Source organism: Musca autumnalis, unplaced genomic scaffold (genome assembly GCF_047663935.1).
Source record: "Musca autumnalis isolate F117 unplaced genomic scaffold, ASM4766393v1 scaffold_3, whole genome shotgun sequence".
In the NCBI taxonomy this organism is placed as follows: Eukaryota; Metazoa; Arthropoda; class Insecta; order Diptera; family Muscidae; genus Musca; species Musca autumnalis.
The window spans coordinates 139,391,591-139,412,515 of NW_027411866.1; the positions used below are offsets into that span (position 1 = coordinate 139,391,591).

General features: G+C 34.9%; 1 protein-coding gene across 1 annotated transcript; it reads right to left on the reverse strand.

Moving 5' to 3' along the window:
* Positions 1–540: 540 nt before the first annotated feature.
* Positions 541–20,161, reverse strand: LOC141398311 (glutamate receptor ionotropic, kainate 2-like). The gene is made up of 12 exons (XM_073975593.1): positions 19,984–20,161; positions 19,823–19,885; positions 11,836–12,039; positions 11,553–11,764; positions 11,376–11,489; positions 11,009–11,209; positions 10,723–10,952; positions 10,474–10,663; positions 1,864–2,087; positions 1,238–1,806; positions 750–1,175; positions 541–554 (listed from the first exon to the last, which is right to left on the reverse strand). Exons 1-12 carry the CDS (start codon positions 20,159–20,161, stop codon positions 541–543), a joined length of 2,625 nt encoding a protein of 874 aa, XP_073831694.1.
* Positions 20,162–20,925: the final 764 nt, after the last annotated feature.

A 20,925-nucleotide genomic window follows, 5' to 3' on the forward strand; every position in this document is an offset into this window, starting at 1 on the left:
CGAATCCATCGACAAAAACGGCAGATATGGATACCTTGAATATAGGACAATCTTCAGAAATATATGTATGTATTTTAACGTATATTTTTATATTTTAACGTATAAGTATAGGAGAGCCCGTTCATGGCTGTCATGGAGCTACTATGGTATTTCTGTATGTTTCAGTGGGTAACACTCCTCCTAAAGCCTTATAATCTTACACTATTAATTTCTACTTATTTCTACAGATTGGATTTAGGTTTACCTGACTGAATTAATTTAAGAATAGAACCAGGTTTTAAAACCTTAAGTTTGAGGAAAGTTTTAACTTCTTTTATATATACAGGGGACTTAGTTTTTTAAAGGTCATATACATATAAACATATTGTGATATCTTAAATTACTCTTAGGATAACTCCCAATTTATTTATAATTTTTACTCAATATGGGCCTATCTAGTTTCCTCATACATCTTACTTACAAATGCATAAAGATATAATAACCGTTACCACAGTGTGGTGTAGGGTATAAATACCATATCAAAAGCTACATACACAGCGACTATAAATAGCGACCTTAAAGTTTAATGTAATAAAAGTTCAATCACATATTCTTTTAAAATATTTTATTTGATAATTGAAAAACAATAAATTCAAGCTACAAAACTATTCGCTATCAATGTTTTGTCAGACAGCTTTTCAAACTCTTAACACTCTTCACGTCTGGGATATGTACTTTTGAAATGGATTTTGTGTGCCATGATCTACAACTTGTTATCGATTTAAATGACTTCAAAGAAGATTTGTCAGATTCTCCATTTGCTGTGGGTGACTTGGAACGAACGCTGTCACCTTTTATTGACACCGGTTTCTTGTTGTTCCATACTTTTAGAACAAATTCAATTTCTTTTAGGAAAGCTTCCTTAAAGGTCAGCCCTTCTTCGGCAGCCACATGATGACAATATAGCAGAAAATCCGTAATACCAATAACATAGGCTATAAAGATACCCACATAAAGGGTATAAAATATACCTCGGACATTGTCAAATGTCAAATCTGGGGTATCCTTTTCAGACTCTGCCTCGTGTTCACACGAATTATTTTCATTTTTCCACCATTTTTGTTTTAACGCTGGCAAAATGCCCTTCTCCGCTAGACGAAGAATTGCCACATTTAATGAATGACGATATTCAGCACCTGTAATCCAACACAATTTAATAAATCAAATACACGAACTGTTTGTTATAAACGTTCCTTACCAAATGGCACAGCTATGGCATAATGTTTCTCACCAAAAGTTTCACCCAACATCTTCAATTTACAATTCCGTTCTGTATTGTATTCCAACGACGTTGTTTCCATCAAAAACATGTACGAGCCATTATTCTTTAGAACTCTTTCGACACCCTCATTGTTATCTTTTGTATAGACCGAAGGTTCTGACCCCTGCATTCGATTAAAGGCCAGACGATATATGGTTTCATTCGATTCGGCAAACAATGAATACGTACTGCCACCTTCGATGGTGCCAAATTTCACCTCATTCTGCCCTGCCAAATCGGTAATACCGTTAATTGAACTCTCCATTTTGCTGTTAGTTAAAAAGGCAGCCATATTAGCTGTGTATGAATTATTGATGATAATGGCAAAAATCCAAAACATGGTAGTGAAAATACGCATTCTGGAATGTGTGGGCAGGATGTCACAACCTGCCGTCATAATGGAACCAATTGTTATCCAAATGCTATTTGAAATATTCCAACGATTTTCCACAACGTCGGGATTTTTATTGCATGGATGTGGGTTTTCCCAATCACCAACAGTTATTCTTAGAACAAAATGCAATAATTACAATCGGAAAAATGTTTGTGTGTTTTCTTCTTACCTCGAAATTGCAAAGTACAGAAATGAGATAATAAATATAGAAGCCATAACATACATCCATACTTCGTTTTGAAATGGTTCCAGGAATGCACTCCATGGTTTTCGTTCCAGTGGTTTCTCATAAGCCAAAATACTAATGCCCAATGTCATGAATGGGACGCTGAAATCCACTACGTCTTTGCGGGCTTGTGTTATAGTCAAGTCGCAAATTCCCATGTGGGCGTCCTGTAAACAAATAAAAATTGAATTAATCGAGCTAACATGACCTAAGGAGTTTGTATTGAAAAAGTGAATTTTAGCGATGTTCCACACACCCAATCTTCATTCTAATAAGTGAACAATAAACAAGAAATTAAATAAACAATAAATTTTTGCGGATTTTGAATCTACAATTTTCATAGATGAGAAAAATCAAAAAACAGAAAAATTGCCGGAGCGCTTTTTAAATAAATCGCGATTCAAGTTGACATTTTTAGGGGTTTTTTAGGTTTTCACGATTTGCTTGGAAACCGTAAGTCCTTTCGAAATTGGACCAAAGAAAATGTTGTTGCTATGAAAATTCTCTACAAGATTGACCTTTATGAAAATTTCGTATTGAGATATGTATATAAGTTCAAATTGGGACAATGCATTGACTGTATCGCTGTCTTATAAAACAATGTTATACATGGTGCGCCGATTATCGGTATTTATACCCTCAGCCTTTAGGCTAAAGAGGGTATATACACTTTGATACGACCAAAAATGTGCCTCATCGAAATAATGGTTTTAGACTCCAAGTATGTTTGTACGATATCCCTTTCAGACAAATTTGGGTAGATCTAGCATAACCGTCCGTCTGTCTGTCTGGCTGGTGCGCACGATAACTCTCGAACGGATCAATCGATTCGGTTCAAATTTTGGGTATCGAAATATTTTGTCTAGATTTGATTTATGTTCGAAGATGGGCCATATAGGTCCACATCTTCAGGTACCTCCCCCACAAAAGCTCAAAAATGTTCGGAAAATTTGTGCGCACGATAACTCTTGAAGGAAGTAACCGATTTGATCCATACTTTGCAAATCGTGAAATTTCTACCAAACTTAGGTGAGATTCCAATATGTACTCAATCGATCAACTCCTTCGGATACCTCCCACACAAAATTTCGGATAAGTTCAGATTGGGACCTGCTCTCGAATCGCTTCGGTTTTTGTTGTAGCATCTTGTATTCACCGCCCCCATACGACGGCACAATTTTTATCTGGGGCAAGTCCGTACTTTCTGAGAAAGTACAAAATACCATTATAACACCGTGTGTAGTGGTTGGAGCGCAAGATAACTCTCGAACGGATCTGCCGATTTTATCCAAAATTTGACCTTCGTCATATTTTGTCCAAACTTAGATTAAGTTCGAAGATAAGCCATATCAGTCTACTCCTTCAGGTACCTCCCCCACAAAAGCTCAAAAATGTTCGGAAAAATTGTGCGCACGATAAGTCTTGAAGGGAGTGACCGATGTGGACCATACATTATACACCCTAATATATCTACTAGATGTATATCAGTTTTGAATATGGATTATATTTGTCCATTCCTTTGCGTACCTCCCACACAAAATTTCGGATAAGTTCACTTTAAGACCTGCTCTCGAATCACTTTTATTTCTGTTGAAGCCACATGCATTCCCTGCCTCAAATACGAAGGTAAACGTTTTTTCAGGGGCAAGTCCATTATTTTTTATAAAACTGCCCGAAAGGTGTAGAAACCCCATAGCACCATATGTAGTCGCTGCAGAGCACTATAACTCTCGAACTGAATAACCGATTTGGTCCAAAATTTTGCTTTCGTCATGTTTTGTCCAAACTTAGTTTCAGTTCGAAGATTGGCAACAACTTCCGGTACTACCCCCTCAATATTTAAAAAAAAATTCACTAAAAATGCAAAATGGAATGCACGATGTCTCTTGAACGGGACAACCAATTTGTTCAAAACTTTGGATCTCCTAATATGTTGTCCAAATTCAGTTTAACTTTCAAAATGACCGATATCGATTTTTTGGTCCAAAATTTATGCGATGGCCCACTGAAATGCCTAGTGGGCGTGATATCTATCAAAAATAAGATCATCTTTCGTAATGTCGGTCCTTTCCTTTAAGTACCTCCTCCGCAACACTTTTGATTTTTTGTCGGCAAGTTCAGATGTCCAAAAAGGGCCACAAAATTCTAAAAACACCCTAAATACATTCGATCTGTCCGTAGATGATAGTTTAAATTCAGATAGGCTGAGGGTATATCTCTGTCGGCAAAGCCGAAGGATACTTTTTTACTTGTTGGAGATTTTTAGTTGTATTTCTTGACCGAACTAGCTGTTATTTGACATTTGAAGCTTCTATTGCTCACAACGCTTCTCCACTAAAAGTTGTCAATGTAGGTCCATGTTTTGTAATAGACCCCATATAACAGTACCTCCCTATATTCGGTACTTTGAGGGTTTAACATATATTGTTTGATGGAACTAAACGTAATTTGTCGCAAAGCTAAAAATGTCAACATAGGGCACACTTCGACACAGTCCCCATATAAAGGCATTTGGAATTTTCTTGGTCGAAAAAATTTTGCACTTAAAATTGTGAACGGGAAAAGAACTAACTATTCTATTTTAGCGGTGCCGTGACAAAACTATTTTGAGAGTTACATATGTCCGCGTTAGTTTGCGGACTTAACTCCCAAATTTTTTGGGAGCTATGTCCGACCCCCCTTAGCGGACATAAGTCCCAATGTCCGTTTTTAAAAATTTATGTGGTTTTTAATTAAATAAAATTTTTATTTCAAATGTATAAGAAAAAAATTAAAAATTAACTTTAAGTTCATATGCTTTTCTCATTTCATATAATTGATTTAAAAAAGTAGTACCCATCTCAAATCGAACTATATTCAAAATTTGCTTCAAACCTATTTTAAACGAAAAATGCTGCCAACAGAAAAATTAAAAGTTTTTGTTAAAATTCGCAAATGCTTTCTGAAAAAAGATAAGCGCCGCAGGCGAAAATATTTAAAAAAAATCTGTCGATTTTTTACAAAAATATTTTCACAATTTAAGAAGATAAAATGTTTTTGTAAAAATATTCAAATAATTTCTGAAAAAAAAGAAAAGCGCTGCAGGCGAAAGTATTTTTGAAAAATTCTGAAAAACGAAAAGCGCCGTAGTCGAAAATATTTTTGAAAAAATCGCTCTATTTTTTACAAAAATATTTTCACAATTTAAGAAGATAAAAAGTTTTTGTAAAAATATTAAAATATTTTCTGAAAAAACTAAAAGCGCCGCAGTCGAAAATATTTTTTAAAAATCGCGCGATTTTTTACAAACATATTTTCACAATTTAAGAAGATAAAAAGTTTTTGTAGAAATATTCAAATACATTCTGAAAAAACGAAAAGCGCCGTAGTCGAAAATATTTTTTAAAAATCGAGCGATTTTTTACAAAAATATTTTCACAATTTATGAAGATAAAAGTTTTTGTAAACATTTTCAAATACTTTCTGAAAAACGAAAAGAGCCGCAGGCAAAATTATTAAAAAAATCGCGCGAATTTTTACGAAAATGTCATCACAATTTAAGAAGATAAAAAGTGTTTGTAAAAATATTACCGATTTTTTACAAAAATATTTTCACAATTTAAGAAAATAAAAAGTTTTTATTAAAGTATTCAATAATATTTTCACAATTTAAGGAGATAAAAAGTCGAAAATATTTTAGAAAAAAAGTCGCGCGATTTTTTACAAAAATATGTTCACAATTTAAGAAGATAAAAAGTGTTTGTACAATTATAAAAATACTTTCACATTCACTTTTGGCAGTTTTGTTGAGATGTGTATTATTTTATTGTTGTAAAATAATTCAGCTTAAATCTCGGGTTTTGTTATTTTTAAATTTTAAAACAACAAGTTTTATTTAAAGTGGGATGTAGTTAGATTGATTTAATTTCAGGAAAGGCAAATAATACTAGTTTCGTCCAACGCCACTTGGACTCATCAGTTCTCTTAGTTCTTTGCATTGAAACAAAGAACTCTTCCCCAATTTTATGACGACCAGAGCTCAAGAATAAACGTAACCGATGAATTCGTTTAAATGCGAATTCATCGGAAACATTTAAAAAATCTCGTAGCCGCATATGTAAACCAAGTAACTACTTCCCACTGTTATGGTCTTTGCTTCGCAAAGAAACGCATAACAAATTTTGATGGTTTGCTGTAAACAACAACAAACTATCGTCACCGTGCTGTGCTGTGTGTCTATTTTTAGATTCACTTTTGGCAGTTTTGTTGAGATGTGTATTATTTTATTGTTGTAAAATAATTCAGCTTAAATCTCGGGTTTTGTTGTTTTTAAATTTTAAAACAACAAGTTTTATTTAAAGTGGGATGTAGTTAAATTGATTTAATTTCGGGAAAGGCAAAGAATACTAGTTTCGTCCAACGCCACCTGGACTCATCAGTTCTCTTAGTTCTTTGCATTGAAACAAAGAAATTTAAAAACAACAAAACCCGAGATTTAAGCTGAATTATTTTAAGTTCGACCGGCCCGAACTTTTCATACCATCCACCATAAAAAAGTCTTAATTAAAATGGAATAATTAGGGTTCTTTCACAATTTTAGGTGTAATAAATTTTCGGCAATGGATAGACTCCTACTGCCTCCCACTATTGCTTAAATTACACTGTGAACACAAATGTTGGGGGAGAGATAATTCCTTTTGGAGATGAAAGCCCTTGGTGTGTGTATATTAAAAACCCCGAAGGACAGATGCGCCGTGAGTCGAAGCCATCATGAATTAGCTTTATATCTTTGTTTGTTGTTTTTGTAGAGCACTTAAGCAACAGTGAACAAAGATATAACGCTAATTCCTGATGGCCCACAGGGTCCCTAACAAAAATTTCATCACGCACTAACGCGGAAGTTCGGCTCACGGCGGATCTGTCCTTCGGGGTTCATAATATACTCACCAAGGCCTTTCTTCCCCAAGAGGAATTTTCCGTGCCCCAGACTTGCACCTTCATTTTGTTGCGCAGTGTTATCTAATCTAATCTAAAAAAATGTGTTCAGCTAGGTGAAAGGTACCATCTACGGGGCTATACAATGAGTCAACCTATCTTTAATTTTTTTGGCGGAAAATTTTATAGCTGCAGGTAACTTCAAGAATCAAATTGAGGGTAGTCTCATCAAAACAATATAGACCCTCAAAAATGGACCCATGTTGACGAATTTTAGTGAACAAATTTCGTGACCACTGAAAATTCCCGAAAATCGGGAGGTACAGTTATATGGGGGGATATACCAAAATATGGACCTATATTGGCGATTATTTTTGAATAGACAAAATTGTAGCTAAAATTCTCAAAATACCGATCATTACAGCTATTTCGGTTGAAAATTGCAGCTAAAATTCTCAAAACACCGAAAATCGGAAGATACCGTTATATGGGGGCTATACCAAAACGTGGACCTATGTAGACGATGTTTCGTTGGAGATGTTTTATGACCACTGAGAACTTCAAATGTCAAATTACAGCTATTTCGGTTAAAAACTGTAGCTAAAATTCTCAAAATACCAAAATCGTGAGGTACCGTTATATGGGGGCTATACCAAAACATGGACCTATGTTGACGATGTTTGGTGAAGATATTTCATGACCACTGAGAACCTCAAATGGCAAATTACAGCTAGTTCGGTTAAAAATTTTAGCTTAAATTCTCAAAATACCGAAAATCGGGAGGTAGCGATATATGGGGGCTATACCAAAACATGGACCTATGTTGACGATGTTTCGTGGAGATATTTTATGACCACTGAGAACCTCAAATGTCAAATTGCAGATAGTTCGGTTAAAAATTTTAACTAAAATGCTCAAAATACCGAAAATCGGGAGGTACGGTTATAAGGGGGCCATACCAAAACATGGACCTATGTTGACGATGTTTGGTGAAGATATTTTATGACCACTGAGAACCTTAAATGGCAAATTACAGCTAGTTCGGTTAAAAATTTTAGCTTAAATTCTTAAAAAACCGAAAATCGGGAGGTAGCGATATATGGGGGCTATACCAAAACATGGACCTATGTTGACGATGTTTCGTGGAGATATTTTATAACCACTGAGAACCTCAAATGTCAAATTGCAGATAGTTCGGTTAAAAATTTTAACTAAAATGCTCAAAATACCGAAAATCGGGAGGTACGGTTATAAGGGGACCATACCAAAACATGGACCTATGTTGACGATGTTTGGTGTAGATGTTTCATGACCACTGAGAACCTTAAATGTCAAATTGCAGATAGTTCGGTTACAAATTGTGGCTAAAATTCTGAAAATACCGAAAATCGGGAGGTACCGATATATGGGGGCTATACCAAAACATGGACTTATATTGACGATGTTTGGTGGAGATATTTCATGACCACTGAAAACCTCAAATGGCAAATTACAGCTAGTTCGGTTAAAAATTGTAGCTAAAATTCTCAAAATACCGAAAATCGTGAGGTACCGATATATGGGGGCTATACCAAAACATGGACCTATGTTGACGATGTTTCGTGGAGATGTTTCATGACCACTGAGAACCACAAATGCCAAATTGCAGATAGTTCGGTTAAAAATTGTAGCTAAAATCCTCAAAATACCGAAAATCGGGAGGTACCGATATATGGGGGCTATACCAAAACATGGACCTCTGCCCATATCCTTAAGGATATAAATTTGTTGATCGCTAGGAACCCTAAGTGCCAAATTATAGCTAATTCCGTCTGCAAATATGGCGAAGAACGTCAAAATACCTCAAATCCGGAGGTACCGTTATATGGGGGCTATACCAAAGAGTGGACCGATATAGCCCATCTTCGAACTTGACCTGCCCATGGAAAAAAGACCCTCGGGTGCAAAATTTCAGCACTCTATCTCAATTATTGCGGACGCTAGAGTGATTACAACAGACGTACAGACGGACGGACAGACGGACATGGCTAGATCGTCTTAGAATTTTATCCTGATCAAGAATATATATACTTTATAGGGTCGCAAATGATTAGTTCGATGTGTTACAAACGGAATGACAAACTTAATATACCCTCCATACTATGGTGGAGGGTATAAAAAAGCGCGATTTTCTTACCAAATATTTTTACAATTTAAAACTTATCTTAACTGCTACTTACATAATTTCGGGCATAATTTCGTTTTTAAATAATTTTATGAAATCAGAAGGATTTTGTTGATACTTCGGTACTTCGGTGGCAACCACTTAGGCCTTCTCAAATGTAAAATTCCGCTTACATTCTAACTTCTACTCTAAAATTTAAAAAAGTGTATGACTATAAATTTCAAAATTAAGCCAAGAAATAATTTATAAATTAAGAAAAAAATCGTTGGGAGTTACGTCCGCGATTTTTTTTGGGTGTCGTGTCCGCTTGGCTGCACGGACATAACTCCTAACGAATTTTGGGAGTTATGTCCGGGCACCTATTTTAGCTAAGAATATTTTATGGTTGATTTTATAAAATATTCGGCTCGGTCGAACTTAACGTATTTTTACTTATTTCTGGTTCAGTTTGCCTCCAGAGGGAGGTGTTACAAGTTCGACGCGCCTGATCTAACTGGATTTTTTACTGGTTTGTCTACTTTTCTTGATTCAAAAATTTCATGATTAAATCCATTAAATTTTTCAATCCATTAAATTATAAATATAAATTACTTAGATTTGAAGCATTGTGGCGTTTTTTATTGGGATAGCGTTTGTAATTTTTTTTTTCAAAATAGTCTGGCTTAATCCCATTGTTGTTGTTTGAATATTTTAAAACAACTATTTTATTAGTGGAAAAGATTTGGCATTGTTCGCCAAGGGGTAAGGCAGGGAATACTATAGTTTCGATCCACGCCACTGGATCTCATCAGTTCCCTTGTTTCTTGTTTGTGGATATTCTCCACCGAAGTTATTTTTCAATAACCTCTTCAACAAGAAACTTTTTATACCCAAACATCAATCGTCAGCTCGAAGTATAAAGGTAAGCAAAGAAAAAAGTTCAATGAGAAGTTTTTCCTTGGCAACCTCATACAACTCCGACGAAAGTGTCTGCGAAAACAATTCAAACCTCTTCCACTTGTATGTGTCGCCGAATTTCGACGAATGCACACACCAAAATTTGGTTGGTCTGCTTTACAGCAAAAACAAAATACGTCGTGCCAGTGTCTTCAATTTGAAGCATTGTGGCGTTTTTTATTGGGATAGCGTTTGCAATTTGGTTGCCAAGGAAAAACTTCTCATTGAACTTTTTTCTTTGCTTACCTTTATACTTCGAGCTGACGATTGATGATTGGGTATAAAAAGTTTTTTGTTGAAGAGGTTATTGAAAAATAACTTCGGTGGAGAATATCCACAAACAAGAAACAAGGGAACTGATGAGATCCAATGGCGTGGATCGAAACTATAGTATTCCCTGCCTTACCCCTTGGCGAACAATGCCAAATCTTTTCCACTAATAAAATAGTTGTTTTAAAATATTAAAACAACAACAATGGGATTAAGCCAGACTATTTTGAAAAAAAAAAAACAAAATAAATTACTTAGTTTTTACTTACATTATTTATAATTTCTCCTATAATTCCATCCCAGCGTTTTATTTCTTTATTATATTTTCCATAACCATTGCCTGGTACTGGTACGAAGACATATTCAAATTGTATTTCTTTTGACAATTCTTCTATTAGATCAACAACATAACCAATGTAACGTGAATTGCCTGTGAGTTCTGCTTCATCGGCATCCTCTCTTTAGTAAAAATAAAATTAATTAAAAATAGCTCAAAAGAAATATCAACTTCTACACACCTCTCCATAAAATAAGGAGCACCAATACGTGTTGCCACTTTATATACAATTTTCTTGGTAATATTGTTCAATGCATGTTCATTGCTTATATGACCATTGGTATGCCACACAGCTAGACTGTAATTATCCATCGGTTCATAGATTTCAATTTCAAATTCTGTTCGATAACCATAATCATCAAATTGTATGTGGCCATGTTGGAAATAAGTTTCATTTAAATAAGTTAATGTCTGTAAGAGAATGGAACCTCTAGTTGCAATATGTTGAACAATTTATATAAACTTACATGTCCCATTATCCTTCTTATGTATTCACCAAGGGGCCAACGTTGCATTGATCCATTAAAATCGAAATTGTTACAAGAATATTGAGGTGGTTCTTCTACCATGTAGTTAGCGCTTACATTTTTAAGTGTGAAATAGTATAACATAACTGCATCGTGTATAAGATTTGTTAACAACTTATTCGGAGGTTCAGTGTTCACCATCTAAAAACAGCACAGGAAATATTGATTCATAGAAATTTATTTAAAAATTGCAGACAACAGGATGTTGTTAATTTCAAGGCTAAGCATGTCTAGAATGAGTTCACTATTTCACTAATTCGATTCAGGATTTATTCTTGAAATTCTATCTAAATATAAACATACTTACATTTATATGGTTTTCCCTTAATCTCACAGCAGTTATATTAAGAGCAAATGTTTCATTATTTCTCAGTGGTTCTAAAATTCCCTCTAGATTTTCCAAATTTGTTAAGAACAAATGCTGTAATTAAAGTTATATCATAATAACTAAATCTCATTATTTTGATACGAAAGTAAAACTGACATTAAATTGTCCCGTCATCTCAAATGGAATTGAGACATTCAGCATTTCAACCAATATATCTGCCGAACAATCCAATATTACTCTCTTATCACCTTGCATACTCTTCCACAAAGCCCTGTAATCATCACCTTTACGAAATTTACGCACACGAACGGCATCAATGTATATGTCTCTCAATTGAAGTATGTCTTGTAATCTCATGGGAGCAGTATCTACAAAATTTAAAAATATTATTAAAAGCAAATTATATGAAAATATTTCATATCGTCTTCTTTAAACTCACCATCATCGACATCATATACTAAATTAAATTTTTTCCAGCCATAATTAAGAACAATATCCGAATAGGCCTTTGACAGTACATGTTGTGCCGGATAAATATTCACTGTTAACTGATGACCAGCTTTATGTTGTTCAGATTCCTCGTTGACGGCATCAAAAAGAATGTTTGGTATACCAGTGATGTTGGAGAGGACAGAGACTATATCTAAAATATTAATCATTTAAATTAGTTAATAACTTATACAAACATGGAATCAGTGATGAATGATATATCCGTAGGCAAATGCATTACACAATTTATTCACTGCTTTACAAAATAATTTAAATTCGCAAATTCGGTTGGGCCGAACCTTTTATACCCATTTACCTTTACACTCCTTTACCAAAATACATCAATTTCCTTCGGGAGGAACCGGTGTATGGGGGTTCTACCAAATGTAGACATATGACTAAAATTTTTGTGGATAAGTTTTTTAAACCCCAGTAACCCTTAACGGCAAACTAGAAAATGTGCCTAAAACCATAAATATACAGAAAATCGGGAGGTATGTTCTATGGGGCTATATCAAAACGTGGATCTGTACAGACCATTCTCCGAGGGAATGTTTTGTTAAAGCAACCAAACACAAACTATTACCCATTTCAGAATTTTGTGGTCTTGTTTGGATGTATGAACTTACCGACAAAAATACAAATTTGGTTTGAAGCTGAGGATCTTATTTTGGGTGTCATCCCTTTCGATAGATATCGCGTCCACCAGTAATTTCAGTTTGTCTCCGTATAATCTAGTGCTTTTGGACCATTATATTATATCACTGAAAACAGAACCAACAATTTCCAAAGTAACATCCGCAATTAAACAAAAATATTGAACTAGCGAAATACCACACACTCAACCATTAAGCTACGATCGTTTCGCTGGTGGTTTGGATGACAATATATGAATATGAAATCAAAACCAATATTGGTTCATTTTTACCATTTTTACAGTGTTTTTACGGTGTTTTATTAAAATTGTTTTTCAAATCTGGTAACTCATTTTCCACACAGTTGCAGTTGACCAATCGAACTGAAACTTTGCACACTTTTCAGATTTGGATGACAATACATGAATATGAAACCAAATCCAATATTGGTCCATTCTTTCCCATAGACCCCATAGCGGTACTACCCGATTTAGTTCAAATCTAGTAACTCTTTTTTAACGCAGTTGCAGTTGACCAATCGAACTGAAACTTTGCACACTGTTCAGATTCAGATATAGCGGTACCACCCGATTTCAGGTATTTGGTGGATTTTATCTTCATTTTCGCCCGAATTAGCTGTCATTTGGCATTTGGGATTTCCAATGATACAGACATTTCCCCAACAAAAATTGTGAACATAAGTCCAGGTTTTGGTATAGCCCCCTTATAGCGGTACCACCCGATTTAAAGTATTATGAGGATTTCATCTTCATTTTTAATCCGAATAGGCTATAATTTGGCATTTGGCGTTCCCAATGGTACTGAAACTTTTCCACCAAAAATTGTGGACATAGGTCCAGGTTTTGGTATAGCCCCCATATAGGGGTACGACCCGATTTCAAGTGCTTTAAGGATTTTATCTTCATTTTTAATCCGAATAGGCTATAATTTGGCATTTGGCATTCCCAATGGTACTGAAACTTTCCCACCAAAAATTTTTGACATAGGTCCAGGTTTTGGTATAGCCCCCATATAGTGGTACCACCCGATTTCAAGTGTTTTAAGGATTTTATCTTCATTTTTAGACAGAATTGGCTGTAACTTGGCATTTGGAGTTCTTAATGGTACAGAAACTTCCCCACCAAAAATTATGGACATAAGTCCAGGTTTTGGTATAGCCTTTATATAACGGTACTACACGATTTCAGGATTTTTAAAGTTTTTAACTAAATTTTCGGCCTAAATTGACTATAAGTTTGTTCTTAGTGGTCAAAAACATTTATTTACTAAAAACAAGTAAACAAAGGTTATAGTCGGACGTGGCCGACCATGTGATACCCTACACCACTGCCCCTAGGAATTAGTTTTCAGCAAATCAAAATTCCTTTATAGAACAAATAAGCTTATTGTAAGAAATAACTTTGTCGATTCTGCCACCTTATCACATTAACCTTGGGACCTACAGTTTATCGCCATTCCGAACGGCGTGTCCTAAGACACCACTTTTAGAGAAGTTTTATATGGCTAAAATACTCAAAAAATTTCGCCTTTATAACTCCACCCTATGGAATAATATTAGAAACGAAGATACGTAATAATTTGTTTGTCTTTGAGCATATTAAATGTCTCCGAAGTCTATTCTTCAAAAATCAAACGGTGGTATTTCAGCCATGAAAAATTTCTCTGAATGCCGTGTCTTAGGACACGTCGTTTGGACTCGGCGATAAACAGTAGGTCCCTCATCATTGAGGTAGTATGAATCGGGGTGAACTCATTAATTTTAGAGAAGCCTCCCTCTTCCCTACTTGGATGTATGTGGAACAATTATGTATATCATTATACATTTCTAATAGAAGTTCCAAAATTGGAAAATTGACGTTGGTAGCCTCTTCTGATACATCTACAAATTTTCTTTCAATATCAGGCTCCTTTTTGGAATACACCTAATATAAATAAATATATAAGCCGCTGCAAATATACCCAATGACAATGCAATTTGCCATATCTGGCCGTGAAATTTTAGACAGACGGACATTGCTTCAATTTTGCATATGCTATATACAAATTTTCAAAGGGAACATTGTGAGTTTATTGAAAATCTATCGTCCAAAAAAGTGAGCTTGTACCATACATATTGTTTGGAAATGCACGCGAATTTGTGCTTTTTAGGGTATTTCGAAAATAGTTCATAGTGGATAATATTGTGATATCAAAAATATATTTTGACCAGTAAAAAACAACTAATAATGAGTAGAAGTTCAAACAATTTCCATGCAAACAAATTTATTATTTTTATTTTTAATAATGCTAGGAATTTAATTATCATGGTAGAGACAAATTGTAGGATGGGAAGAAAATGTTGTACTCTACACAAAACTTATTATATATTAGGCAGTAGGCCCGTTAGTTATTCAGGAGACCCATTATTGCAATTTGCATCAGGGGAAAGGTCAGTAGTCCTTTTTCCATACTTAGGCTACTTTGCTGGTACATGCCCTACAGGAAGTAAAATATGGACCAAATTTTAAATTTTTATATTATTCATACAAAAGTACTGGTCCATTTAACCCACTAGATGATATGAGATCATCATCCAAAATTGTAGGCATGTTCTTTGACCTAAACTCTTACATCGTGCAAAATCTCGTGACTAGCGTTCTTCTGATTACACAACAAACAAATAAATGGATATATTAGGCTGTAACTCTGTTATCTGAGCACGTAAATCAACATAATTGGCATCAATGGAAAGGCCAAGAAATAGCCTTCCAAGTGTTATTTACGTGGGCGGAATGTATCTTCCAGGAATACATATATAAGCTGTATATTAAAAATGTTCACACAAAAGTTGTGGTCCATTTAACCCTCTAAATATTATCTGATCACTATCTCAAATTGCAAACTTCTTCTTTGTTATATACTCTTACCTTAGTTAAAATTTCGAGGCGATCGGACCCTTTTTGCGACCTACAGAGCAGCTACAAAATTCTGGTCTGAACCCGACCACCATGCAAAATTTCGGGACGATCGGTCCATAATTGGGGCCTGGAGTTTGATTATAATTTATAATGGACAGACGGACGGACGGACACACATATCAAAATCGCTTTATCTCGTCAAGATATGAAGATTGGTATACCACATTAGGGGTCTACGACCGATATTTCGCGGTGTTACATGAATTTTTTCCAAAACAAACTTATAATACCTTTTCCACATAGTGGTGTAGGGTACAATAAAAATAACACTGTGCAACACGAAAATTATTAACCATATTCTAACAACGCAGCGTGATAGAAGACCAAAAAATAGAAGACACGTGTCTCGCAGTTTTTCCCTATCTCATCAACTTTCGCTGTTGTAGGCCTCTAAAATTTTGAGGCTTTGATGTAAAAAGGGGCCCTTTTTCAAGACTATATCTTCCAAACTGTTGGGAATTTTGAATTTATCTCAGAGGCAAAGTTGTAGATCTTGTCTTAAGGAACAAAAATTGTAAACACATATAATCCATCAAACTTCATCTGCAAGGTCAAAATCGCCAAGGTAAAATTTCTTTTAAAATTTTTTTCTCGGGTTTTGGTTGCAGCTATCAAACCGATCAAATTTGAAGCAAACAACCAACTACAAAAATGTAACTCAGATCCCAATAAACATCTTTCTAGAACATATGAACTCTGTATAGACGGTTCTTAAAGGTCAAAATAACAAAGCAAATGGGATTTTTATCCTGTTTTCTCTGGTTCTGGTCCACAGATTCTAAACCGCTCAATATTCAAGAAAACAACCAACTACAATAATATAGCAAAGACATCAATGAACATGCGAAATGTCTATGAACGCTTCTTAAAGGTGAAAATAGCAAAAAAACTTTTAAAAATATTAAATTTTTACTTTGTTTTTTTATTTTTTTTACACTTTTTTCTCCAATTCAGGTCCAAAGATACCCAATCGCTCAAAAATTAAGGATACCGTCAAATACAAAAATTTATCTAAAAAAAAAGATTATCTAAAACAAAAATTAAGTTTCAGTGTTTTATTTAGAAGTGCACTTAAAACTAGAAAATGATTTGTCGCTTAGCCTCAATAATTATATTCTTTCTCATGATGGAATCTCTCAAATAAAACGCTTGCATTTAAATTATAAATGATGGCAAAATTAACACGTTCGCGGACGCAAGCAAATTCAGAGAGGTGAAAAAAATGACACCCAATTATTTTCGAAATTAGTTTTTTTGTTTTTATTTATTAATTATTGATTGTTATTATTATTTTTATTTATTATAGAATGTATCTTGTTGAAATAAATCGTATTATGTATATTAATCACCAAAACTTAAGATTGTATTCAAGTAAATGAACAAAAATTGGCTGACAATGTGAATGCTATAGCATTCACGTCATTTGCCATCGGAATGCTATAGCATTCACGTCCGCGAACGTGTTAAACGGCAAGAAAATGTTGTAGAGGATTTTCACTGCTACATCATTTTCTTTAGTCCCATTTCGATAGGACTTGCGGTCTCCAAACAAAATCCTGAAAATCTAAAAAAACCTAAAAATGTGAACTTTGACCGCTATTTATTTAAAAAGCGCTCCGGCAATTTTTTCTTGTTTTTGGATTTTCCTTATCTGTGAACAGTGCTGCTTCAGAATACAAAAAAACTTTTCAGGTGTAAGTTAAGTTAAGTTCGTTTAAAGTTAGTTAAGGCGCATCGTGCATGACATTGTTTTATAAGGAGGCGATACAGTCTGTACATTTTCCCAATTTGAACTTCTATATCTCAAAAATGGTAAAACCTACGAAAATACTATTAAGGTCAATCTTGTAGAGAATTTTCACTGCTACAACATTCTCTTTAGTCCAATTACGATGGAACTTGCGATTTTCAAGTAAAACCGGGAAAACCTAAAAATCGCTAAACATTTCAACTTTATTTGAAAATCCCTCCGGCGATTTTATGTTTTTTTTTTTTTTTTGATTTTTCTCATCTGTGAACATTGTAGTTTCGGAATCCGCAAAAACTTTCCAGGTGTAAGCACCTTTAATTAAAATTTAGTTAAGGCGCACCGTGTCCCAAATTTAAACCTGCTATTATATTTATTATATTTATACCCTCCACCATATGGAGGGTATAATTAAATTTGTCATTCCGTTTGTAACACATCGAAATATTCGTCGGGGACCCTATAAAGTATATATATTATTGATCAGCATAAAATTCTATGTCGATTTGACCATGTCCGTCTGTCCGTCTGTCCGTCCGTCCGTCCGTCCGTCTGTCTGTCTGTTGAAATCAAGATACAGCTCGCAATTTTAAATATAGAGAGTCAAAATTTGGTATAGAAGTTGCTATTACTTGCAGGATGGTTGGTATTGAAAATGGGATATATCGGTCCACGTTTTGATATAGCCCCCATAGAACGGTACCTCCCGATTTTCGGTATTTTTAAGGTTTTAGCTTCATTATCACACCGAAATGGCTGAAATTTGGTACGTAGTCTTCTTTAGGGGTACAAAACTTTCTCCCAGAATTTGGTCGGTGTCGGTCCATACCGTCATATAGCCCCCATAGAACGGTACCTCCCGTTTTTCGGTATTTTGAAGGTTTTCGCTTCATTATCACACCGAAATGGCTGAAATTTGGTACGTAGTCTTCTTTAGGGGTATACAACTTTCCCCTAGAATTTTGTCGGTGTCGGTCCATACCTTCATATAGCCCCCATAGAACGGTACCTCCCGATTTTCGGTATTTTGAAGGTTTTAGCTTCATTATCCTACCAAAATGGCTGAAATTTGGTACGTAGTGTTCTTTAGGGGTACAAAACTTTCTCCCAGAATTTGGTCGGTGTCGGTCCATACCGTCATATAGCCCCCATAGAACGGTACCTCCCGTTTTTCGGTATTTTGAAGGTTTTCGCTTCATTATCACACCGAAATGGCTGAAATTTGGTACGTAGTCTTCTTTAGGGGTATAAAATGTTCCCCTAGAATTTTCTTGGTATCGATCCACACCTTCATATAGCCCCCATAAAACGGTACCTCCCGATTTTCGGTATTTTGAAGGTTTTAGCTTCATTATCCTACCAAAATGGCTGAAATTTGGCACGTAGTCTTCTTTAGGGTTACAAAACTTTCTCCCAGAATTTTGTCGGTATCGGTCCATGTCTTCATATAGCCCCCATAGGACGGTACCTCCCGATTTTCGGTATTTTGAACGTTGTGGCCTCAATATTCCACCGAAATGGCTGAAATTTGGTATTTAGACTTCGTTGGAGGTACTCAAACTTCCCCTTTAAATTTGTCGGTATAGGTTCACGCCTTTATATAGCCCCCATGGAAAGGTACCTCCCGATTTTTCGTGTTTTGAAGGTTGTGTCTTCAATATTCCACCAAAATGGCTGAAATTTGGTATTTAGTCTTCAATGTGATATAAAACTGTTCGCCAGAAATATGTCTGTACAGGTCCACTCTTTCATATTGCCCTATTTCTGACTAAAATTCGTCGGTATAGGTCCACGTTTCGATGTAGCCCCCATAGAACGGTACCTCCCGATTTTCGTAATACTGAAGACTGCGACGTCAATATCCAACCAAAATGGCTGAAATTCATTATTTCGTCTTCCAAGAGTAATAAAATATTCCATAAGAGTATTATCAGTATAGGCCCACGTCTTCCTATATCCCCATAGAAGCGTACTTCTTGATTTTCGGTATTTTTTAAGTGTTAGGCACATTATCATACCGAAATATAGGAAATTTGGTATTTATCTTCTTTGAGCCTAAAAACTTTCCGTAAGAAATTTGTCGGTATAGATCGACGTTTTGAAATAGCCCCCATAGAATGGTGCCTCACATTGTTTTACCGAAATTGCTGAAATTTAGTATTAAGTCTTCTTCATACACGAAAGGAAACAAATTATTCCATTTTACTTCAATACAACTGGTGGTGGAGGGTATAACAAGTTCGGCCCGGCCGAACTTAACGCCGTTCTTACTTGTTTCATAAACTTATTTTTAATGATCTGTTTGCTATTGCTTTTTTAATGCGTGCGTGTCATGCACAGCAATTCAGGATCTCTAATTGAAACAAAACAAATGTATTCCTCTCCCATGAAACAAATTCATATTTAAATAGGAGACAACAATAAAATATAATAATAACAAACAAACGTTTATTCATTTCCATTTTCCTCGCAATATTTGTTTTTGTTTTTCATTTCGGTCATTGCCCTCTAATCTTAAGCACTTATCAGACACAAAGCAGACAACAGGGACGTCATTAAAAAAATGAACACACTTACCACTGTTTGCCCTTGAACTTGGTCCAAAAATAGCTGCAACACCCATTTCTAATAAGTCGCATGCTAGAAACGACAACAAATAAAACTTTCACTTAAACACTTGCCGTTTAGAATTAAACGCAACAAAATTAATTTTTCATTAAATAAAATTGGCCACGAACCATACTTTTCAATAAACAGCGAGTTGTCATATTCCTTGAGTCTCATGATAATTGGTTCCAGCGAGAATTCATTGGCACTTTGGCTGTTGACAAATTCAACGGTTTTCTGAAAGGTTTCCTCAATTTCAAATTCATTCTCGTAGAAAAAGGCACCTTCACAAAACAACAACAAAAACATATAATTTTTTTAATTTATCTCCACAATCTTGTAAATTACACTTCACCTATTTTTATTTGAGGAACATGTGGAAAATTCCGCTGACAAGTGGCGACCGCAATGAACAGCAGTAATGCAATAAATTTCATGTTTTTATAGGAACACAACATAAATTAGCTACACGGCGGAATGCGTTGTATTTCTTAGCTCGCACTTTTGTCCACACACATCCAAATCTCGCGACTAACTAAATTGTATATCTTCCTAATAAACTTATTTTGGATATTTTTGGTTTTTGGAAGAAGGGAATTTGTTATTAAAACGCACAATTATACATTCACTCTTTCAATAGACAATTCTCTTGTGTTTTAGAGACATGTGGTATGGAATTTGTCGTTGGAACATTAAAAGTAGGAAGCTATACAAAAAATATTTCATGATATAGGAAAAGGCACAGAAATTCAGGGCTGAGAAAAAAATAAGTCAGACGGTTCCCACCATGTGGATAAAAATTAAGTTTTGCAGATTAGGAGTTATTTTTATACCCTACACCACTATGTGGGGAGGATCATATTCAGAATAAGCAAAAAACTTATTTGGAGTAAAAGTCAAGGTCAACCAAAAACAAAACATGGCAATGAAAGTAGATATAATAAATATCACCCACAGAACGGTACCTCCCGAATTTCGGTATTTTGAAGTTTAGCCAAATTTTTTTACAGAAATAGCTGGAATTTGGTATTTATTCTTCTTCATAAACGAAAGGGAACTAATTGTTCCATTTT

Bases quoted from the DNA above. Each gene is read 5' to 3' on its own strand.
- LOC141398311 (XM_073975593.1), bottom strand. From the start codon at position 20,161: ATGTTTTTGTTGTTGTTTTGTGAAGGTGCCTTTTTCTACGAGAATGAA. The intron at 11,765-11,835 runs GTGAGTTTAAAG...TAAATTTTGTAG, and splicing joins AGTATATGATGTCGATGATG to ATACTGCTCCCATGAGATTA. The intron at 10,664-10,722 runs GTGTGTAGAAGT...TTTTTACTAAAG, and splicing joins GCTCCTTATTTTATGGAGAG to AGAGGATGCCGATGAAGCAG.